Source organism: Echeneis naucrates, chromosome 24 (assembly GCF_900963305.1).
Source record: "Echeneis naucrates chromosome 24, fEcheNa1.1, whole genome shotgun sequence".
Lineage (NCBI taxonomy): Eukaryota > Metazoa > Chordata > Actinopteri > Carangiformes > Echeneidae > Echeneis > Echeneis naucrates.
The window spans coordinates 17,972,148-17,994,904 of record NC_042534.1 but is presented as its reverse complement, the minus strand read 5'-3'; the positions used below and the strand labels follow the sequence as shown (position 1 = coordinate 17,994,904).

At 41.6% G+C, this 22,757-nt stretch overlaps 1 protein-coding gene across 2 annotated transcripts in view; it reads right to left on the bottom strand.

Annotated features, from left to right (window-relative positions):
- Positions 1-16,404, bottom strand: part of rev3l (REV3 like, DNA directed polymerase zeta catalytic subunit) — an 89,905-nt gene extending 73,501 nt beyond the window's left edge. For both annotated transcript variants that reach the window (XM_029495787.1, XM_029495788.1), the window contains exon 1: positions 15,795-16,404. In XM_029495787.1, coding sequence (XP_029351647.1) covers positions 15,795-15,933 — 139 coding nt within the window. In that variant the 5' untranslated portion in view covers positions 15,934-16,404. The remainder of the gene's footprint in view (positions 1-15,794) is intronic.
- Between the last annotated feature and the right edge of the window lie 6,353 nt (positions 16,405-22,757).

The window sequence follows — 22,757 nt, the reverse complement described above, 5'->3', positions numbered from 1 at the left end:
TACTTGTGATCATTTCCTAGGGTTAGGGTTACTGTTCCTAATAGCTCAATGTAATATTAGGAAACATTTTATTGTTTACTTGATTTTATTAGATATGCAAATTAGAAATTCTGAGCCTCAGCCTGACTACAAGGGAATTTCTTCATACTGTGCCCTGGAAGTTTAAAATTATGGCTTACACACACAGCATCTCCCAAAACACAGTATTCAAGAGAAAGCTAGTACGAGGTCTGAAACTAGCTGGATCGGTCTCCCTCAATGATTGTATTCAAGCTTCACTGAGCTGGACAAAAAGGTGGGACCTCCTTCCTGCTGTACAGCCAGGACTGTCGTGACTAGAGGCCTGATAACCGAGCCAGAGGTTGAAGAGAAATTGTGTTCCTGCCTGATTATTCCCAAACAAGCTGGAGGAAATCCTACACTGCTGCTGTGCATCATGCTTAAGGCTTTTTCCCCCCTCCTCCCCAGTCCTCTCATATCAACAAAACAATGGTAAAGACATTGCCACAATAAGACCAGTTCCTGACAAATATGCTTTGGCATCTTGCATAAATCTACCAAGAGTCTCAGCAAAGTCAGTGTAATGGTTTAATCACCTGTGTCCAAGGTAACACTTTGATGAAGGACAGGATGAATGTAATGAAATCCTGCCCCAATATCATGACCAGGAACACTATGAGCTCCCCATTTTCCCTAAATGACCATTTTGTTGCCAGCATGTCCCCGTTGCTCAAGCTGAGCCTGTTGGAGAACAGGAATGCACCTCGATGCCAGCTCTCCCTGTTGTCTCCTAAGCTGAAGAGACAGGCAGCACACTTGAGCCAGTCATTTGAGCAGACAGGATGAGACTGACCAGATGGTGACTTTGTTGTGGTTCATGCCAGACATTCGTTAAGCAGACAAAGCAAGGACAATACATCAATCTCAATGAATATGAGTGCCCAAATCCAGGATGTGTTGCTGACTAGTCAACGCTGTGCCATTGCAAGCTGTTCCTTCCTTCCTTCCTTCCTTCTGCCATTCATGCTATTTAAGATTTTTGTAAGTCAGCATGGCTGGTGAAAAGGTCCAGATGGACACAGCATACTGGACCAAACTGGACAGCTACAGCTCAACATGCATGTTTAGAATGGCATCAATAACAGGAGAGTTTTTTGTCTACTGAGAGTGAATCAAAGAATTAGAGAAAAAATTGCCTTTAACATGAAAATCCCAGCAAATGACATTCCAATCAAACTAGACTGATTACCCAGACCATCAGTTACAGAAATGTAGCCATGGGCCTCTTCAAAACAAAATCTCTTTACCTGCTTGTTCTTAACTTTGCATCCATCCCAGACAGCCATTGGCAATGGTGGGGTATAAGACCGGGGAGTGGTTTAACTTTGACTTGAGATAGAAGTCTGAATGTATCATCTTCACAAAGCAGTTTCCTATGTGTTGTATTGTGTAAAGTAGGACTGCAACACAAGGAGCTCTGGGTAAATTAAGACCTTTTTAAAAACAAAGGAGAATTTCAGACTGACTGACCACATAAAACCAACAGTGTGCAGACACCTCTGTTTGGGGTAGTAAATGGTGGACAGGAGAATTGAGTATGTGGGGTTAACAGCAGTGCAACTGCACCCCAAACACTGGCAAGCACAAATTGACAGCAGCCCGCCTCAATAGGAGGGAGACAGAGGACAGTGACACCTGAGAGGAAAACAAAGGTAACATTGAGCACATAATGTCTAATGTCAGTCTTTTATTGACATAAGAAGAAAAGTTTTACTTTGTTATGCTGATTTTGGTATGCTAATACTGGCATTGCTGTGGTCTCTGAAAACCATTTCCCTCCTCACTGCTCTCATAATAATAATGTGAGTAAACAACAAATTGTGTGCCATGTTTTTTCTTTTTTGTTGATGTGTTGGCATGTTACTCATTAGTTGATGGCCCTGATTGTTGCCATGGTAACATGGGTCTGAATTAGCTTGAGGGTTAAGTGCTTCCATGGGTTTCCTTCAGGTACTCTGGTGTCCTCCCACCATCCAAAAACATGCATGTTTAGGTTAATTGGTGACTCTAAATTGTCCGTAGGTCTGAGTGGTTCTTCTCTGTCCGTCTCTGTATGTTGGCCCTGTGATGGACTGGTGATCTGTCCTGAGTGTACCCTGCCCTCCCAGCCAATGTGAGCTGGGATTGGCTCCAGCAACCCGGAAAAGGATAAGAGGTAGAAGATGAATGAATGAATGAACTTAATGACAAGTAGAGCTGCTGCTATCGAATATTCTAGTAATCAAGTATACTACTAATAATTCCATCGATTAATCAGATAAAACATATTTTTGTTTCGTTAAAGAGCAAGTATAAATATACATGAGAACATAAGACAATTAACAATTGCTTTCCTCTTTTAGACAAAATCAACATTTATCTTTATCATTGCAGTTACGTCTTTCCTCCATAGAGACAGAGCACATTTAAGCCCCGCCCACATCAAAGGGCAATTAGCCCTCAGTGGATACTCTTCTCATGCCAAGCTTTTTTTTAGAATATTTTGTGACATAAGGGATGTCATGTTAAAACTTATAAAAAGATAGTAAAGCAATGCGCATTCATTATTTTAATTCAAAGTTAAGGTTGCTGAATTGCCAAGGCTAACTGTAGGAGCTGAAGCTTACCAAGACTAATGTGCATCCACCAACTATGTTTTAACCCCATAAAGTGGGACAGATTTGAAATGTTTGGCTTCTAAAAAGCTATTTTAAAATTATGATATAGTAGTGTGGATGTAGCCTAACTTATGCAGGACTTGGTTTTTATCGCTATTAGGTTAAATGATGAAATCATTAACCAGCCAACTCTGACTCACTGTTCTTCAAGGCTGATGTGTAGCCAACAGCTCATCTTACTGCCTATATCCACCTCTCTCGTCTTAAAGGCAAATTTTTTTCTATTCGGCAGCTAATAAAAACTTCAATTAGGGTTCTCTTCCCTCTTGGTAGTGCACACTACAACAGTAGATTTGGGGCATTTGTTTGTTTGCTAGCACACAACGTGACGAGACAATTCTAGTAACAATTCTTCGATCATTTTTTGTAATCGAGGTACTCAAATTATTCGAAGACTCATTTCAGCCCTCATGACCAGTAAGACTTCCAATATTTTGAGCTTTAGTGGTGATGACCAGGGTGTCACAGTTTGTACAAATTAATTGAAACTAGTTGGAAAGCATGAGTCATGAATTGCAACAATGTTCCAGATATAAAGTTTCTTGGTATTTAAGCTTGTCTTATAACCAGTTGGATTCCTAGTAGTTCAATTTTTAAAAGGAAACAGCCACAAAGTGAGTAGAGGAGAAGCAATAGATACAAAGCCAAAGCCTGGATTTTAATAGTGTGAGAGACAAACTGAAAAGAAATGCAGAGAGAACAAGCATCTGGGTAAGTGGGAGAGGCAGAGCGACAAATGAGATAAAAGACACTGGGAAATAAGTGTATACAGTGACACTGTAATTAACAGGCTGCGACTTTACAGGAAGAACCCTGTGAACTAGGACACTTCATTCCCATATAGCCTCAGCTGACTTTCTCCTGTGAGCTAAGAGTACAGCAAGAAAGGGGTGGGGGAGTGTCGGGGAGTGTGTGGGAGGGGGGAGTGGTATTTGGCCTGAGTCCTGTGCAGAATTATGGGGAACTTCAATATAGGCCATGTAAGCCAAGCACAGTCTGAGGGCAGAGGCAGCGTGGGGGCAGAAGAGGAGTACACAGAGACATGGAAGCCTGAGTTGTCACAATTTTCACGCTGTTTTAAGCATGGAAGTCCTGTCACCCCAGGTATCAACATCCATCTCAATTAATCCAATCTGGTTCGCATTCACATTTTAACAGTGAGAATGTGTCCTGGTCACGGTGAAGGACCACAATAAAGGACCTACTCACATCAGCGGAGGATGTGGCCTTTTGGAGGACATTATGTGGAGCAGGAAACATTTGTGTTCATACTACTAAATGGAATGTTGCTACATGTAGCCCAGACCACTTACGAATGAACTCATATGCAACCAGAGTGTAGACACATCTAAACTTGAAACAATTCACTTGAGATCAAATCCTCTGAAATAGATGTTAATACCACATCTGAATAGGGTATTATTGCCCACCTATGTACAAGATATGGAGAGTGGGGTGTGGACGGAAGGGCAATGTGTGAAGCTTTTGAATAAAAAAGATAACATAGAGGGGTGGACCGGGACTCACAAGATAAGGGTAAGGACCAAACCAGTTCCAACTGTAAACACCCTCTCTTTGCCCTACCCAGCATGTCATGGTAGTGGTCCAGGACTGGTGGCAGAAAGGAGCAAGGGTAGGGGGAAGAGGAAGTGGAGGAGTAGGGAGAGATGAAAGGAAATGCTGATGGGATTCATGGGGGAGAGTAAAAGTCCTCAAGACTGAAACACCCTGTCACATAAAATAAAGGAATGTGGAGGACAGGAAGAGTTAGTTGCAAGAGAAGGTGAGGAGCAGGAGAAGTGGATGCTGAGTGCTGCTAAAGGAGAAAGAGAGAGAAAAGATCATAGTAAGCAGAGACTGTATCCAGCAGAGGGGAAAACCTAAGGGTGCCTGCAGCTACTAGGACACACAAGCAGGTATACTCTCATTCACACATTAAAATCACAATGTCCACAGCATCTATGATGCTGATCAAGTTGTAGACCACTATGTAACACAGCCTTGAAGGGACAGTCTATTAGGGACTAGGTTTTTTTCATTCTTTGGAACTACTTCTTAAACTCTTCCCCTTTTCTGGCAGCAGCAGGTTTTATAGATGTCTCGGCACAGTCCTGTGACCTCACAGCTACTTATTTCAGGCTACAATCCTGGTGTGCGTTTTGTCCACTACACTGCAGTTTTTATTTTAACCAACCAATATTGATTCTGTCATCTCAATCTTAGCCTTTGTGCCAGTGTAGGCAGCAGTTACCTTTTGTAAGTGGTACTTGTAGGGTTGCGTCAAGTGTAAAACAGGAATGCCATATTTTGCAGGCCATAAGGCGCACCGCATTGTAAGGCACAATATCAATGAACGGGATTTTCATAGATAAGGCGCATCGGGTTATAAGGCGCATGATAAAACTTTTAAAAGGAAGCACAGTACGTACCGGTGATACAAAAAGCGGCAGAGGTAAGCGTACTGCATATTGTTTTCTGATTGGTTTATCGTTGCCAGCAATAGCAAACACCTGAAGTTAGTATGACGTTGGAACAACGTTGTATCCAAACATTTGATCATAATTGCATTATGATATGGATTTGAAAACGTTGACTTGACATCTAATTATAGTAAGGTAACATTGACTAAATGTTGGATGATGGTTGCTTGCCACCACTACATAATTAGTTATCTAGCATTGTCTGATGTTGCCACCCATATCCAACCAAGGACCAACATTAATACAACATCCTTGTGTCAGCTGGGAATGCTCTGACAATCCATCAAGCGCAGCGGCTCCATCACTTACCAAAGTTGCACTAAAATATTTTGACAGATTTTTGAGCACAGTGTATGACTAAATTTTTCTAGGTCAGTAAGCACAATAAGAATTCCTACATAAGGCGCACCGGATTATAAGGTGCACTGCCAATTTTTGAGAAAATGTAATAATTTTAAGTGTGCCTTATAGTGCGAAAAATATGGTAATTATAATTTATCCTGAACCAAAGTTTAAAAAGCTGTTTCGACTAGAGGTGGCTAGCAGATCTTTTAACAAATACAAAGATCACATGTACAAGTGGGAGTCGTACAGCTGAGGGAGAGGCATAAAGCTGAATGAGGACTTTGCAATGTTATTTCCCCTCTGTCTGTGTCTGTTATTTCTTAGTCACATTGAACACAGACCATCTACATCTGACTGGATTGCATGAAAGTTTCGTCATTTTCAGTGAAATTTCTGCAGTTAGTTAAATTGCAATGTTTTGACATATGACATTCTGAAGTAGCAGAATTTCATGATATGCAATATGTCATTATTGGTTATTCAGTGTAAAAAGATGAGCAAGTACATTTTGTATGACTGAAGTAAAAAATGGCATTAGTTAGCATGGTGCATGTTTATATATATATCATGTAGCAGCAAGAAAATGTCTTTAAAAGCTAGCTTGACTTCCGGCCATTGTGCTTCTGTCAATTTTGTGGGTATGACCATGTCCCATTGACAAAGACTAAAGCCTGTAAAGACAAAACTAGCTTCACTGAAGGTTTGATCATTTAAGATTATCATGGATCTTGGACTAGTGCCTAAATATAGACAAGGTATGCTAGGCTACTGCTAGAGCAGCACAGCTCCTTTCAGGAATACATTTGTAAGTAGGTTTTGTGGGTTTTTGTAGGTTTTGATTATAGGGAAGAGAAGAGAGAGAGAGATGATTCTAGTGTCTATAGCTGCAGATGTTATGGATTTGTATTTTCAGCACTCCTGCCCACCCATGCATGTCAAACACAAAATATAATACATTTTATTGAGAGTTGTCAAAGCTTAAACTAAATTTAAATCTACAACAGAAACAAATAAATTCTCCAGTCAGATTAAAAATACACAAAATACAATATTTCATGTTCTCACAATATTTCAGGGTTCCACTGAGAAAACTGGCATGCAGACTGTTTGATTTTATTATTTATTTATTTTATTTTAGAGTTACTGATTAAGGTTGGAGGTTGGAAGATACAGGATGCTACATTGTCATATACAATATGTTGAAAATTAACAGGAAAAATGTGAGAATATGCAAGCAGAGAGCAGCAACAGACAGAGTTGTTCATCCCAAACGCAGACTAGACATGGGGGATTGGCTGTAAGGTTCTACTTGCCTATCTGTAAAGTGTCTGGACACTTTCCAAATGCAATGTAAATAATCTGCTTCCCCAAGGCTATATGAATCTGGTTTGATCAGATTTGATTTACACGAATCAACCAAATTATCCAGCACCAGACCATCACATTCACACCGAGATGCGTAAATGGGATGGTGTCTAGTAAACAGTGTTTCTTTTTCTTCTCATCTAATTTAAGCAGTGAGAAATGGAAAAATTTTGTAAAAGATTTGCTACCAAAAAAAATATGTTTTTTTTTTTTTTTTTTTTTTTTTTTTTACTGTGTTCCTGTAGGATAACATCTCTCACTGAAAGATGAACGCTTAGAAATATTAAAGTAACTCTAAGGTCGCAAAATGTGCTCCATATAAACCCCACTGTTTGACAGTCTCTAAACAGAATACATGTGTAAATGGTAAATGCATAAAACAAGGGGCTAAAAAGGTGCATTTCTTTATGTAATGGCATGTATAAAACCTTTGTCAGAAATATGAATACAGTACAATGCTGGATATTACAAGGGTTTGCTGCTACTCCAGAAGCAAAAAAGTAAAAATAAAATATTGAGGGCATAAGGGCAAACGTGTGTATGAACATGCTGAACATTCTGATGCTGCTCATGGATAAAAAAAGATTGTCATTAAGAATAAATGAAAAAAATCTCACTTCTCACTAGTTTTATTTATAATCATACCTAGATATCACGGTTTTAGGCTTTTGGCATGCATTATTTTGTGCATTGTGTGTGATTTCATATTTTTTATACGTGGATTGGCATTGTGGCTATTGGAACAAATCTCAAGTGAAATTCACATCAAGCACCCTCTCTTGCATCTCACCAATACCCTCCCACAGCCTCGCCAGTTTCATTAAAATGCTACATTTCATGTGCATGTCATTTTTGTTGCCACAACCACAGTATGATTTGAGCACTGATTGTGTCTGAATTCTAAGCAGCCCCATAGAGTGTGGTTCTGCTACTCTGTTTCTGTAGATTAATGTCTGAGGGGAAGGCACCTTGAAGGAAGAGAAAGGAGGGAAATAGTGATGGGAATTCCAGCTCTGTTTAGAGAGTCGATTTTTTTGGGATGGCTCACTAAAAAGAGCTGACTCTTTCGGCTCTCAAGAGTCTCCTCATATTTTTTGTTGCTTAAATTAATTTATTACAATAAAAATGTAAAATTAATTACTAAATATAAAAACCATTCATTATATCAAATGTTCATTATTCATATAGTGTAGGCCTCAGCTTTGAGGGGCAGAGGACGGATGTGGGCACATTACACTATCTCCATGCCATCACGTGTGCAAGGCATGGGTAGACTGAAGCATTTGTCACCCATTCTGCCTTTGCTTGGTCAATGAAATTGAAACAAATCAAAATTTTGGTCCTTTTCCTGCCATCATGTACGGCTTGAACAGAAAAAAATAAAACTAAAATGAAGCGAGTCCGAGCTAGGCAGGATCCAGTTCCCGTTGTTCATTTCAAAGAGTGTGTCGACAGAGGTCAGAGGGAATTAAAGGAATTTATGCAGGAGGAAGGAGATTCCTTATTGTTCCCATATCTAAAACTATCAAAAATCAAAAAATCTTGAGACCTACACATTCTGAAGTGACAGCAAGATCAGCAAAGAGAAACAGATTTCATAACCAGTGTGAGAAAAGTTGTGAGAGCCAAATAAGTAACACTGAAGATACTGTATTTGTTTGTGTGTGTGCGCATTAGAGTTCAAGCAATTGATCAGTTGGGTGATAAATCAGGCTTATTAACATTTTTAAATTATCAGCATCGTCCAATGTTGGATCATATTAAGCCAATTAATTGACAGACGCATCTGCAGGCAGCCCCGTGTTGTTGTTCCTCGGGGACATGTGACCAGCAGAGCAGGACCCCGGCCAAGTGGCTATCTAAAGAAACACAACAACTCTGTTCCTTGGAGAAAGGCCTAAATGTTTATCTTTTAAATTAAACCCTATATATTTAATAACTTTGCTATGAAATGTTACTTTTAACTTGAGGAGAGAAAACATGAACACATAGCCTAATCATGGTTTGTAACTGTATTGGTTACGAGTATTCTGTGATTACACTTCTCTAGATTTGATGGTAACTCTGCTCCCCATAAATGCAAGAGAGCGGAAAATAAAAATCTGCATCATATTTCCCAGTTTCTAAAAATTGGCATCAGCATCAGCCATAGAAAAACCAATATTAGTCGACTTCTAGTGTGTATCCATCTTTGCTCTTTGATAAGGGGGTGGAATCTCCTACCAGTCAAGACAGCTCTCACTTGTCATCCTTTCCCTGGTTCAGGTGAAATTTGATATACATACCATGTTTTGTCAGTCACAGAACAGAGAGAAGAAAGTGGGTCTAAACTTAACTCATAAAGATATAAAAAGGTGGTAAATGTCTCAGAAAAAAATCAGTTCAAAGAGCAATACTGGAGAGACACACTCAGTTGTTAAACCACAGTTACAACAACCAGCCTGCCGGTTATCTGCAAAGGAACTAGTGTGGTTACATGAAGGCACATGGGCCGAAATATACACATGCACACAAAAGCTGAGCTATTTTTAGAGCTGGGATTCCAATCTCCCTACCATCTAGTCTTTTAATGAGCCTGCCTTCCAACTGACTGTACACAGCTATGAAATGAAAGTATGAAAGTTTTTCGCAGATTCAAGAAAAACAGCACCAGAAGGACTTATGAGTGTTGGTCTATACCAGGTAAAGGAATGCAGTGCCTTTTAGCAAACATTCTATGCAAATAAAGATATGCAGACAGAGCCAGCGAAATATTCATCTTATAAAAATGTATTGAGATTCAACATCAACGTCATAATCATCATCATCCGCTTATCCGGGGCCGGGTTGTGGAAGTAGCAGCTCCAGCAGACGACCCCAAACTTCCTTTTCCCCAGCCACATTGGCCAGCTCTGACTGGGGGATCCCAAGGCACTCCCAGGCCAGTGTGGAGATATAATCTCCCCACCTGGTCCTCGGCCTACCCCGTGACCTCCTCCCAGCTGGACATGCCAGGAACCCCTCCCTTGGGAGGCGTCCCAATGGCATCCATATCAGATGCCCGAACCACCTCAACTGGCTCCTTTCAGCCAGAGCAGCAGCTCTACTCCGAGTCCTTCCCTGATGGCTGAACTTCTCACCCTATCTCTAAGGGAAACTCCAGCCGCTGTCCTGAGGAAACCATTTCGGCCGCTTCGACAAGATTCAACATGTGATTATCAAGTCATGACTAAACAGTCCCCCATCCTATGAAGGGAGTAAGTACTTAATCAAGGGTCTCTGGTCTGGTATCAACTTGTTTAAGCAAAAAAGGAAAAAAAAAAACTTTATGTACTGGGCGGGGGGGGGGGGGGGGGATCAAGGCAATGCTACAACACTGCCAATACTGCTAATGCAGATATAGCACAATACTACAGATTAAAATTTAATCACTTTATTCGCCCAAATATGCACACCAGCCACACACAGGCCTCATTAAAATCCATGTTGAATAGCAGCATGGCAGGTTCAAAGCACTCCCTCCCAAGCAGCAGTTCAAGCTTTTCTCTGCCTGCCAATTTTTTTTCATTCTTTTTAAACAAGGTCTTAATCTGCCTTGAAACACTGCAGAGTTGTCCTATAGCAGCGCCAGAGGCCCCAAGAGAGCAGAGTGGGAAGTCTCTCTCTCACATGCTGGGTAGACAGACCAAGACTCCTCCTATGTCTCTCTGTGGGACAATGATGCAGGAAATGGGAAGCCCCAATACTGAGTTGAGGGCCTGAAATGACCTGACAGCACGTGCCAAAACAGGCTCTTCAGACAACACAGAACCGCATCATTATAAGAACATGCTTTGCCTGCACCTGGTACTTAACATCAAACACTGGCTTTTCAATACACCTGCATTACCATGTAGATGAACTAAATTACATTACCCATTATTTTTGACATTGCTATATTTGAAACTCCTCGGACTGTGTGTTTTGACTCAATCTCCAGATGTCAACGTTAACTCCACCAAACAACTGTGTTTGACAAAATGAACCCTTACTGACTAAAGAAGCCACACAAACTCAAGATACGCAGCAGGCTCCACTTGGGGGAGGTGGTCCCAGATGTCTCCATCCCATTGTGTCATTATTACAATCCAGCTGAACTGACTGTTTGTTCTGGATGATCAAGACCGTCGAGGACATGTGGCAGGTGTGTATCCTGTAAAGTATGGTTGGGTTGCTGGGTTTAATAGTTTGTCTTTCAGAAATGCTGAAATTTACAACATAAATAAAGAAGCAAGTGAGATAGATTATTATACTGAAAGTAATCACTTTCAATCAGAATCAGTGCAAGTATAAATTGGGTCTGCCACTGGATGTATAGTCCTCCCACATAAGTAAAACTAAATAGTCAGTATACATCTCTAGCTAACACAATCTCTATACAGAGCAAATTATAGGATTTTCACATCAAAAGAAGAATAAATCCTGTATTACGTGACTTAATCTGAGTAAACTTCTAAGAGACCTTGACAAGAAGCTTAGCCTCATTCTGTAGTTAGAAACAATACGCAGAGAGCATTACTGAGGAATAATATTCAGTCTCCTTTTGTGCGTTGCCTCCATCATAAAAATGGCTTAATTTTCTCTGATAAACTTGGGGCATTTATGTGCATCATTGATCTAACTCAACTTGAAAGAGAACTGTAAAGAGTGGGTACAAAAGAGTGACAACCAAATCTAGAGACATCCTGTCAACAGACACTCTCAATCATAAAATTATTTGAAGCAACTAGCCAGTAGAACTGAAGCCGAGTAACCAACAGGACGAGAGGAGAGTAAAGAGTTGAGGGGACAATCACCTTCCCAATGAGCCAAAGAGCCTGTTTCAATCCACCTATTATCCTACTAATGGATTCAGAGGAATTCCTTCAGATGGCATTAAGGGTACCCCTGGAGGGAGCTTACCCTGGGGTGGGGGCTGCTTTTCATTTTCACTGCCCATCACTTCTTGGCCTGCTCATTCAGGCCAATTGGTCACGCACTTCTATTCTCTCTGATCTAACACACACCCAACAAACACTCTAGTGCACACATTCAAGCAAGGAACCAAAACACTGTTCCTCCTGTTATCACAGGGGCCCAGGGCCTGTTACTGCATCTGGGCCAGACCTTCCAGCATTGAGGCTGGAGATCAATGTTTTACAAACCACAAAAGAATGCAACTGCATTAACAGCAACTCTCAACAGAGTGAAAAAGTGGTTGCTGGTCCCCGCTCTAGGTAAATTATCAAAAACCAACTAATAATAAACACAATGAAGTGCTGATCACAAGTGCAATTATCACAACAAAAGGATTTGTGCTTTTCCCCTCCTCTTGTTGAGCTACTTCAGAGGTGGGAATGCATGTACAGGATTAGTACAACACAGGCAGGCCACTCAGTAAATGCTAACAAAGGGGAGGCAGGGGAAAAACCAGGCATGTGGCATCAAATTACATAGGGCTGATTGGTGGGAATGTGCATGGCTGGGTCAGGAAAGGACAGTGAGTGTGAGGCCCAGGTTGTAGCCAGAGCCTCAAGGTGCAGATGCACTGCTGACTGTTTACACTATGGTAAATGCACTGATGAGATAAAAGCTGACACACATTTGGCAAAGCAGCTCATGAACTCCTACCTTGATGGGAGACAAACACACACACACACACAAAAAAAAAAAAATCACAATGATGACAAGAGGAAGCATTTAAAAAATACCTCTTTACAGCACATGTGGCCTGGTACTGAGAGCTACACAGAAAGAAAAATGACTGACCACTTTGACGTGCTCCAGATGGTGATGTAATTTTATTTCTGAAAATGCAGAGCCAATTCCAACTGTGGCTTGCCACAAGTGATACATAAACTCAGCTAAAGGAGAGTCAAGTCATGCAAAAATGCAGGGCCCCCTCCACAGTACACATGCTACAGGCAATCTGCTTTGTCAGTACTGCAAATGGAAACAAATACTAGTTCAGTATTTACAGTATAGTAGTACACAACAAAGAATCAATACCAAATGCTGCATTTGTGTACACCTGATTATTTACTTATTTACTGACAGGATCAAAGAATTCAACAATCGCATAATAACAATGTTATGACAATTACCAGGCCTCTATCAGCTCATTACAGTGTTTCCTCTATGGTTGCTGTTATTATAAACCATGGAACTGAGTTTCTTTTGTGGTTCTGGCATCTTGCTGTTTGATTAACTTCTTTTTGTTTTTCTTTTTTCAGCTCTTTCCCTATTAGGATTCACCACAGCAAGTCAGCTTCCTGCAACTTGTATGATTGATTGGGTGCAGTTCTAGCTGGATGCCCTTTCTGCCGCATCCCTCCCATTTACCCGAGCTTGGGACTGGCACAAGAGTACCACTAGTGGGTGCCTTGTGGCTGGTGGTCGTCGTTGAGAAATCAATATACTATACCACTATACTGAAGAGGCACTTGTATGGTTAATAATTACAGAAGTAAGCTTTCCTGCTGTGAGATTCCATGTAGTCCTCTGAAAAAGCTCAATGTGTTAAGAGATATTGCAAGGAGAGGGATATTTACGCCATTTAAATCTTTTTAAAACAATGAAATCAATTATTTTGTGATTATAGTAATTTAGACATAGATTTAAGCGTGTGAAAATGAAGGCTAAGACAGGTCTACTCAATTTTTTGCAAACCATAACACATGGATTAACAGTTATCAGCAATTGCTTAGCAATTTTAGTGTATTGCCCGCATGACAATCACGGTCGCAACAACTCACTAATGAGAATGCCTGCAATACAGTGACTTAAGTTGAAGGTGCTGGATTTACCCTTAATGTTGATTAGTGTTGAAATGATGGTTGTTTGGTTTGGACAGGTTATTTAATTGACAGATGGTAAAGTCGTCAGGCTTAGAAGGGTAGCAAACTTAAGCTTCTAAATTCTTAATATTATACGTTTCAGGTTTTGCTTTATTTTATTTATTTATTTTTAACTAATAATATCTTTGGCCATATCACGCCAGCCAGACTACATAATATTGCACAAAAACACCCATTAATGTTTCTTACAAATGAGGATGACTCTTCAGAAGTTATTTTATCGAACAATCAGTCAAGATATTCAATCCATTATTTCTATATCAAAAGAAATGCAGCAAATACTCACATGAGAGTGGAACTACCAGATATTTAACATTTTGCTTGAAAAATTAATTGCATAATGAAGCGTCGGGAGCTGTCTAAAAGGATCAGGAAAGTGCACTACTGAACTAAAATGCAGCCTTTAAGACCACACCACAATATGGAACGATTATATGCTATTAGAGATATCATCTATAATGCTTTTCATCTTGTAATATTTTTCTTTTCTCCTCATATGATTTTTACATCAGTATACTAGGTAACACCCTGCCTTAGAGCCTAAACACATGTGAATTGGGTTTATTGTGTTCAGGGTTGATGACTAGCTGCCCAACATCCATCCAAAGGGTAGCCAGCTTACTTCTGCCGCAGTATATGCATGCCCCACCACCCAACCCCACAATCAACACAACTGCATGTAAACTTGCAGGTTTATGACAGAACCAAATTACATCTGACATCCTAATAATGACCCACTATCATTTATTTGTCTGCTCTAAAGTCTTTAATCCTCTCTGAGATACATCCTATTGGACACTCCAGGTCATGTTGCAAAGGAGCATTGACATTAAGAGGGACACGTTTCACTGACATCCCACTGGGGACTAACATACTTAAATCATACAATGTCTCCTGCAGTAGTCAATCTGTCAATGAGGGTATAAGAGGGGCAGGGCGAGCACAAGAGGATTTGGCCAAGATGCTGTTGCTGTGCCATTGTGCAAGAAAAAAATTATTTTGTCTTAAGGCAGAAGGAAAAATAGTACCTAGAGTGTTTAACTGTAATGGCTTTATTAGAGAGCAGGGGATGTGCCAAAACTCAGGGAAAAACAAAAACTAATCTACAAGGATTCTTGATTATCTTTGCTGCCATTTTGCCAGCAGCAATCTGAGAGTGCTGGAATTTTCTCCACATGCCCTTTCAATAATGTTAATATGCATTTCAAATTTACATTTACACAATGAACGCCTGTACATTTGACGGGACTCCCTCGTAATTTATTTTCTGCATATTAATGTGCTGTCCTGGTGGCTCCTGCCTTTTCAGATTATTATCTTTTAATGAGCACAGTTTTACATAACATCGAAATCAGTCTCACGCACAGCTGCTGCTTCGTTTTTGTTACTAGTTTTGTTTGTTAGTTGTTTTTTTTTTTCTTTTATGCTGAAATTGCTGCAGTCCCTAAATCTCACTATAGTGGCGGCCAAAGTTTGCTTTCATTTTCTTTTTTCTTGTGATTAGCAGCAAAAATTGAGTCAAGGTGGAAAAGGTGGCCCAGCATTTTGTTTTCCAGCCTGTCAACACTCCACAGGTTGCTATAAACACAATAAAACCACAATAAATGGTACGGGGCGGGTTAACAGGTTCACGGTGTATTTGGTAGCAATAACAGGTAGAAGTCGAGTGCCAAGAGAAAGCAGTGTTCGCCGCCACCGTACCATGATGGAGCAGGGGAACGAAAACAAAGCCGAGCAGTGTGACGAGGGAAAGGAGGGGAAAGCAGAGGAAGTCTCCCACCGCTGCAGGCAGCCCCAAGCTACAGCGATGCACGCCGCGTCGATACAGTGTCAACACCCTAATAGTCTTCATGGTGTCATTTTACAGCACTACATCCGTTAGGTTTCCTCTCAACAATACATTGCAGACGTGTGTGTGTGTGTCTGAACAGCACCCACAACCACGTAACGTGCCGCGTGGTGCAGTGCACGAGAGCACAGCCACCATTACCTTGGATTAGAGAAAAAACACGAAATGAAGAGAGTTCACTGACCTGCGGGCGTTGCTCCAAATATTCGCACCACCGGCACTTTCTTCACATCGCTCTCCCTGAATTCAGAATAGCAGACATCCAGGTCTTTAATGGGTTTTGCCATATAGTAGTCTGCGGTGACGATGCGCACGGCAAACATGACTGCTGAGTCCGCCAGAGACACCGAACGACAAAAAAGCCAAAAAAAACTACTGTTTGGAGTCCATAAGATGCAGGGACCTCTGCGGCCAGTCGACACCAACCGAGGGGGGTGTTGTCACTAGGGTAAAAATACGACAAGGCGGAGGGGAAGCCCGGTTGTGTCCCATGAAAAAAACGCGAACAAAGATTCCCGTGGCTTGAGCGCTACCCGAGGCACCGCGGCAGTTTAAGTGCGGCTGCAGAGCTGAAGTCAACGGTGGTCGGTGGCTATCCAACACTGTACAGCTGTCGGATCCATAATTGTGATTGCCCGGTGATATTTTTGCACTCTGTACGCTGTTTCTGTTTTCAGCCAGGTAAACGTTCCCCAGGCTTTCGGTATGCAGCGTTATCTTTCCAAATCACGTCCTCGGAACTAGTCCTAGCTAGTCCATTTTTATCAAACAGCCCCTCAGCTGTGTTCCCTCGTCTTCCATAACAGGCTAGCCTATGTTAGCTTGCAACAACTCAAGGCAGTCAGAACACCGAAGGTTACCGTATCCGGTTAGTTTTCAGAATAAAAGCACCGTTGAAGCGTATCGCGTATACCGATAAAGACGATTCGGGTGAAACACAAGTGATCGCACATCTGGAACAGTTCATTCCATCTGTCATATATTGCAAAACACAATTAGCGTTTTCATGACTGTCAAGCCAGGCTAGTGTGTCGTAATCCTGATTGATATTAAACACAACCATTGACAGTAAACTTGTCATCTAGAAGAGTCCAAACATTAAAAAAAGATCATTTCAGTACAGTAATTGATGGTAATGTGTTTTGTTGGGTTTGGTGGGTTCATATAGCAAACTAGAACAACAAAATTTATGTATAGAATGATAAATAAATGAAACAGGTTTGTCCATGGAGATGGACTATAATATGTATAGCTGCACAGCACTTTAGGCATATTTGATGTTAAAAGAGCATCAAAATATTGGCTAGATTTTTTCGCAGGACTGAGATCAATTCAGTCACAGCAGTTTCCAGGGTTTTTGGACATGAGCAGTTATCTAAATTAATGGACAGGCATTCTCCTCAGTATAAGAAGCGTCCATTAAACCTTTAAAGCTTATTTATTATCTTATCTGTTAGTTGAGTGTTGAGTGTTAGTTACACTCAACTCAAACCAGAACGGGAAGCTGGATTTCAAAGATTATCATACAGGGATCATGTAACAAATGGAGTATAGGAAATGGTGTAATACCCTACCTTATATTCCACTAATGTTACAAATCCCTGTATTATAATTACATTTTGCTAAAGTTGGGAAATAATAACTTTGTGACCATAAATACTTTTTAAAGGGTGGTAATTACATCAAGAAACAATAATAATAAAAAAAAAAACCTTCGGACAACTCTTATTTTGTAAGTGAGCTAATTGCATTTCTGTCAATAAACTGGAGATTGGTTCCAGCGCCCCCAGCGACCCAGAAACGGATAAGCGGTAGAAGGTGAATGAATGACTGAACTGGAGACAAGGCTGTTGCAAATTCAGTTAAGCTTGATATTTTCAAATCATTTACAACTGCTGCATCAAAACAAGGATCTGACCCAGATGAAAGAGATGGAAAGTGCAGTGTTTCCCATTGTTTATTTGTATTGTAAGAGACATATCTTTGTTGGCCAGTATATTTCCTATGATTGAGGAGAAAAGCATGTACATGAAACAAAAAGCTTATCACTCATGTAAACATTCATAAAGAAATTATTTGAGGATATTTTAATTCTTTTCAATTATTATTTGAAGAGCAATTGTATTAATTTGTCAATGGAGTTGTGCTCCAAGCTAATACAGGAACCATACATAACCTACATTGTTTGGCGGTGCCCATCAACGGCTGGCCTATGTTGTCTAGTGGTGGCTGCCGGGGCAGCCGTCACGCCCCTGTTGCTGTGCTGCGCTGGGGGGTCAGGATCTGGTTGGGGGACTTCTGGATTCCCTAGGGCCCCACGCACTGCCTGTGGGTCCCCTAGGCCGCCACACCTGCGACCCTCCAACTGGAGACCGTGCATCGCACTTCACAGACCACCACATACTTTACGTTACTATGTCACAGCCACAGTTAGGTACACCACATACACCCTACACAAGATTTTAATGCACCACACCATGCACCACACCTTGGGGTATGCAAGAGGCTCTCCGTTGACGTAGGCTGCAGGACAGAGGTGTGCTGCAGTTCTCTGACTTCCACCCACCCTCCTCTCCTTTCCCCCAATCTTAATGCATCACAGGGCAATACTTCCTCGACAGGGATTGAAGACACACAGAAAAAGGGACACTTTCACTAGTCATGGCATGGTTCAGGGGGCCTGGTCCTCTGCAGTGAAGTGGCACCGGTTCAGTACTCGGGGTCTTCTGCTGGCTGGGCTCTGCCTCTTTGTGCTGTGTGGTGCTGGGTCCGTGGCAGCTCCCAGGTCGCCCTATCGGTCCGACACCAGCTGGTGTGTGGTAGCTCGCCGCTTCCTCTCTACCTTGTGTGGGGGGGTCAGGGGCTCCTTGGTCCGTGTACATCGGAGGTGCAGGTCTGGGACTGTGGCCCTCTGCCCCTGCAGCCCTTTCCCTTTCAGCCACAGTGCTGGTGTCCACCTACAGGGGCACTGCGGGGGCCCCTGTGTGGGTCTCTTCAGTCGGTGAGGTGCCTCTGGCTCATCCAGTGGATGGGGGGTGGTGTTCAGGGTGTGAGATGTCTGCAGTGATGGACTAGGAACAAAAATCAGCCCTGGCATTTCCACCCACCAGTGGTCCACAGGGGGAGTGGTGTGCGACCCGCAGATAGACAGCTCGACTCAAAATCAATGGAGTGTGCACAACACAGATAGACTTGCACGGAAAAAACAAACACTTCATGTAGCCCCAGTTCCAACGTAAACTCCCACAACAAACAAAAACTGGCAGATAGGCCTACAACTTTTGACACAGAAAAAACACACTTTTGATAGCCACAGCAACCTAAACTCTTTAGATAACTGCACCAAAGAATTTACATATCCATAACACCCTCATAAAAAATGAATAAAACACCAGAGCCAGCCGCTCCATAATAAAAACATGTTTTACCTTCATGCAGTTAACAGGGTATGAACCAATTCCTTGTTTTGCTATCTTTGTGTCAATCTACAACTTCCAGTCTCTATCAGAGCTCATGGTCTACTCGATTCAATACTGAAATTCTCAGAAGGGATTGCTTCATTTTAACATTTGCAAATCAAATAAAAAAAAAGTAGGTAGATTAATTTAATTTCAAACTATGCAGGTTTTTAATGAGACGTCATTACAAAAAAATGCAGACTGATGTAAAAGTGTGTGAAACTGACTGTAGAGAATAACCGTGACTATAGTACACAGAGAGTATGTGGTATAAATACTGACCAGATCAGGTGCCGGCTAATGGGAAGATAGCAGAGAAATTGGGCCATTCCTCAACATACTAACTTATCAGGTGACACCAACAACCCCTCCTAAGTCCAGAAGGCAGCAAGAAATCCTGCACCTTGTCAGCGAGAGAAGGGATTTGAGGAAGCAATGGAAGAGAGCCTCAGCGGAGGAAAGAGTGCTGGAATGCAGCCAGCGTTTAATACATAATGATGCGTAGGTATTAGCTTTCAGTTAGTTTACCTAAGTTAGCGTCACTGAGTTGGCGAAAAAGTCTACCTTTTCTCCTGTAATTCGCTGCCTTATTCCTCATGACTACACCTCTCTGACTCTGACCTGGTGCCTGGCTTGATGTCACTTTCAAGGCCGAGCTCTCGCGAGTAATTAACTCCAATAGGATCCCCCAACCACCCCACTCCCCTCTCCTCCCCTCCCCCTGCTCTTGCGCTCATCATCACGCAGGCTGTGCTGTGTATGTGGAGAGATGTGGCGGTGGTACATTTGCAACAATAAAAAAAAAACTAATACTAATACTTAGCAGTGGTGGGCTGCCGCTGCTAAATGAATGTAGAGGAAACACTGGAAGAGCAGGAGGAGTGCTAATCCCCAAGGAGAAAGATGCCTCAAACATCAATCAATTCCAGCAGATCAACTTGTTGAATATGAAAGAGAAGGTCTTCTTTAGTGTTGCTAAGAGGATGACAACGTACCTGTTACTTAAGCAAAATACCTTGATTAACACATCTGTGCAGAAAGCCAGAATCCCTGGCCTCTCATGATGCTTGGAGCATATAATTATGATAAGGCACCAAATCTAATCTGTCAAAAAAGAAGGAAAAGACCTGCACATCTTATTCCTGGACCTAGCCAACGTTTTCATATCCATCCCAACTTGACCTCAACCAGTCCGGTTTGTGGACAGCGGGGTGGGGGAGGGGGCTGAGCTGTTCTTTCATTCTATCACTACACAGCAAAATCACTGGAGTCAAAGTCCAATGTTCGACCATTTTAGAGTGAAGTGTTGAGGTTGTGGTGTTGATTCTGATACAATGAATGCCGTGCTAGTGAGAAAACATATCCATGTGGACGTAACTACAGAGTTAACGGTATCCAACACCTACGGATGTTGTTTTCACATCCGGGCACTTGGCGAGGCACACTTCCATTAGAAATCTGAATAACAGCCATTTTCTCTTCCCCCCAATGAGAAGATACCATGCAAGTGATGGGTGAGTATGATGCCAACATAAATCACTGTTTGATTGATATTTTGCACAAAAATGTGTATGTGTTGGCTCAAAATTTCAAATACATTAAAATTGCAATATATGTAAGGAAATAATAAATGGGACAGGAGACGAAATGACAGGTCCAACACCAACTCTACTTCACTTTTATTCCTCCGGACCGAGTGACACACATGCACAACAACTGCAGTAAAAAACCCTGTTCACTTCCGCCCTTTGGCAACTCAGGGGGACACAACTCCTTTTCGCACATGAACTCAAGACAATCTGTGTTACAGTAACGATAGTGCCTGGTTAGTCTTTCGGACAGTTACGTCAACTAGTATAACTCTGACGCTGTTTTGAGTCAAGTTAAAAATGGTTTCTGGCATTAAAAGAACAACGTGGGCGTTGAGAGTCATTCGCAAACAGCGGCAGCCTAAAGACCAGTGTGTCAACCAATTGGTTCCCAATTGGAATTCCTGTTCCCCTTAATAACCCACGTTAACTGACGCTGGCCACAGAACCAACCCAGAACAACTGCTACTCCACTAGTACCTACCAGGACCATTCCCTTCCCTTAACAATGACCTTTGTTATCAACCACTGAAATATTTACTGACTTTAAGATGAAATATTAATCTGAGGAAACATTTGCTTTTTCATTTTTTCAAACTTAAAATGTTCTATTCTGTGTATATACTCATTGCATTTTGATCTCAATGGAGACTGAAGCTCTGTCTGCAAGAGTGCATGCTGACATACTGAGTGAGTGCTTTGCCCTCTTAATGAACCAATCAGGAGACTTCTACTTACATTTGTCAGCAGCACATTTGAGGTGTACGAGCAAAAACTAGTGACACATTTAATATCAAAGTCAACCAGAAATATTACATATTAAATATGACATTGGTACTGCAGTGTTAGCTATGAGCTTTTATCTAAAGTGCCCTACTGTACATTGAGCGCACAGTTTTTTAGTATGGGTGGTACAAATGGGGGCAGTGCATAACCAGTGTGATGGTGGCAATGCCATCTTTAACTCATTTATATCTATAGCTATATTGTTATATATATCTATATACATTTGGATATACAGTGAAGTTTGAATATATGAAATGAGAGTTGGAGTATACGGACATGAAGCTTCTCTCTAATAAACAACCCCCCAAAAAACAAAAATCCCTGGTGCCACTAATTGACTAGCTACCTTTACTACGATATCTATCAGCTACCACCACATGTATTGGCAGACGTCATTTCTACAGATCACACAGTGTGCCGATGGCAATATGATATTCAAATGTCCCTATATACTCCATATATTCAAACTTCATTCCATATATTAAAATTTTCATTCAATGTATTCAAAATTAATTCCAAATATTCATATTATTTAAGACAACACATTACAAAGAAGGTGATCCAGTGAATTTGGGAGCATGCTATTGACGCATGTTTTCCTGAATGTACAGCCATAGAATCAGCCAGCATTGGGAGTGTATTTTTGAATTAGCAGAGCAAATAGATCAGGGAATTCATGCCTTTTTGGTCAAGGCTGTGTGTGTCTGGTTGCTTTGGACTCACCAGATAAGACAGAGTGGAGTGGCACACAAGTCCTGGGAAAATTACAAACAGTGGATTTATTGCTGCCGACTGGGCGTGTGTTTACAAAAATCACCCTCATGTAGGAGCTGATAAAGGCCTGGACATCACCCGAGCTCCCGCCGCCCACATTGATGTGCGCAAATCATTTTCATGTCAGCATTTGGCGAGCAGGCTGAATGACTGAGCGCACTGACAGAATGAATGATGAAGTTAAGGGCTGGCTTATCAGGGGTTTAGAGTGCAACATATGGACAGGATGTTCTGCTCCACGTCTGAGTTCCCTGTACTCATCAAGACCTTTGTGCGCCCCCCGCTTTTTTTTTTAACCACAGTGGAGATGGCAGTTGTTAATAAGAGATGTCATCACAGAGTGAGCAGTAAATAGAGTAGTCATATAAACTACTGCTTAGCACTCAGACCTAATGCTGCCCCTCGCAGCTGTAGTCACTGCAGGAGCCATTCACCCCTCCTTGAGTATCTCCGTGTGTGTGTGTGTGTCGGTCGGGGGTGGGGCATGGACATGTGTCCATGTCAGAAACTCCGAAACATTCTCTACATGTCTTCCCGAAC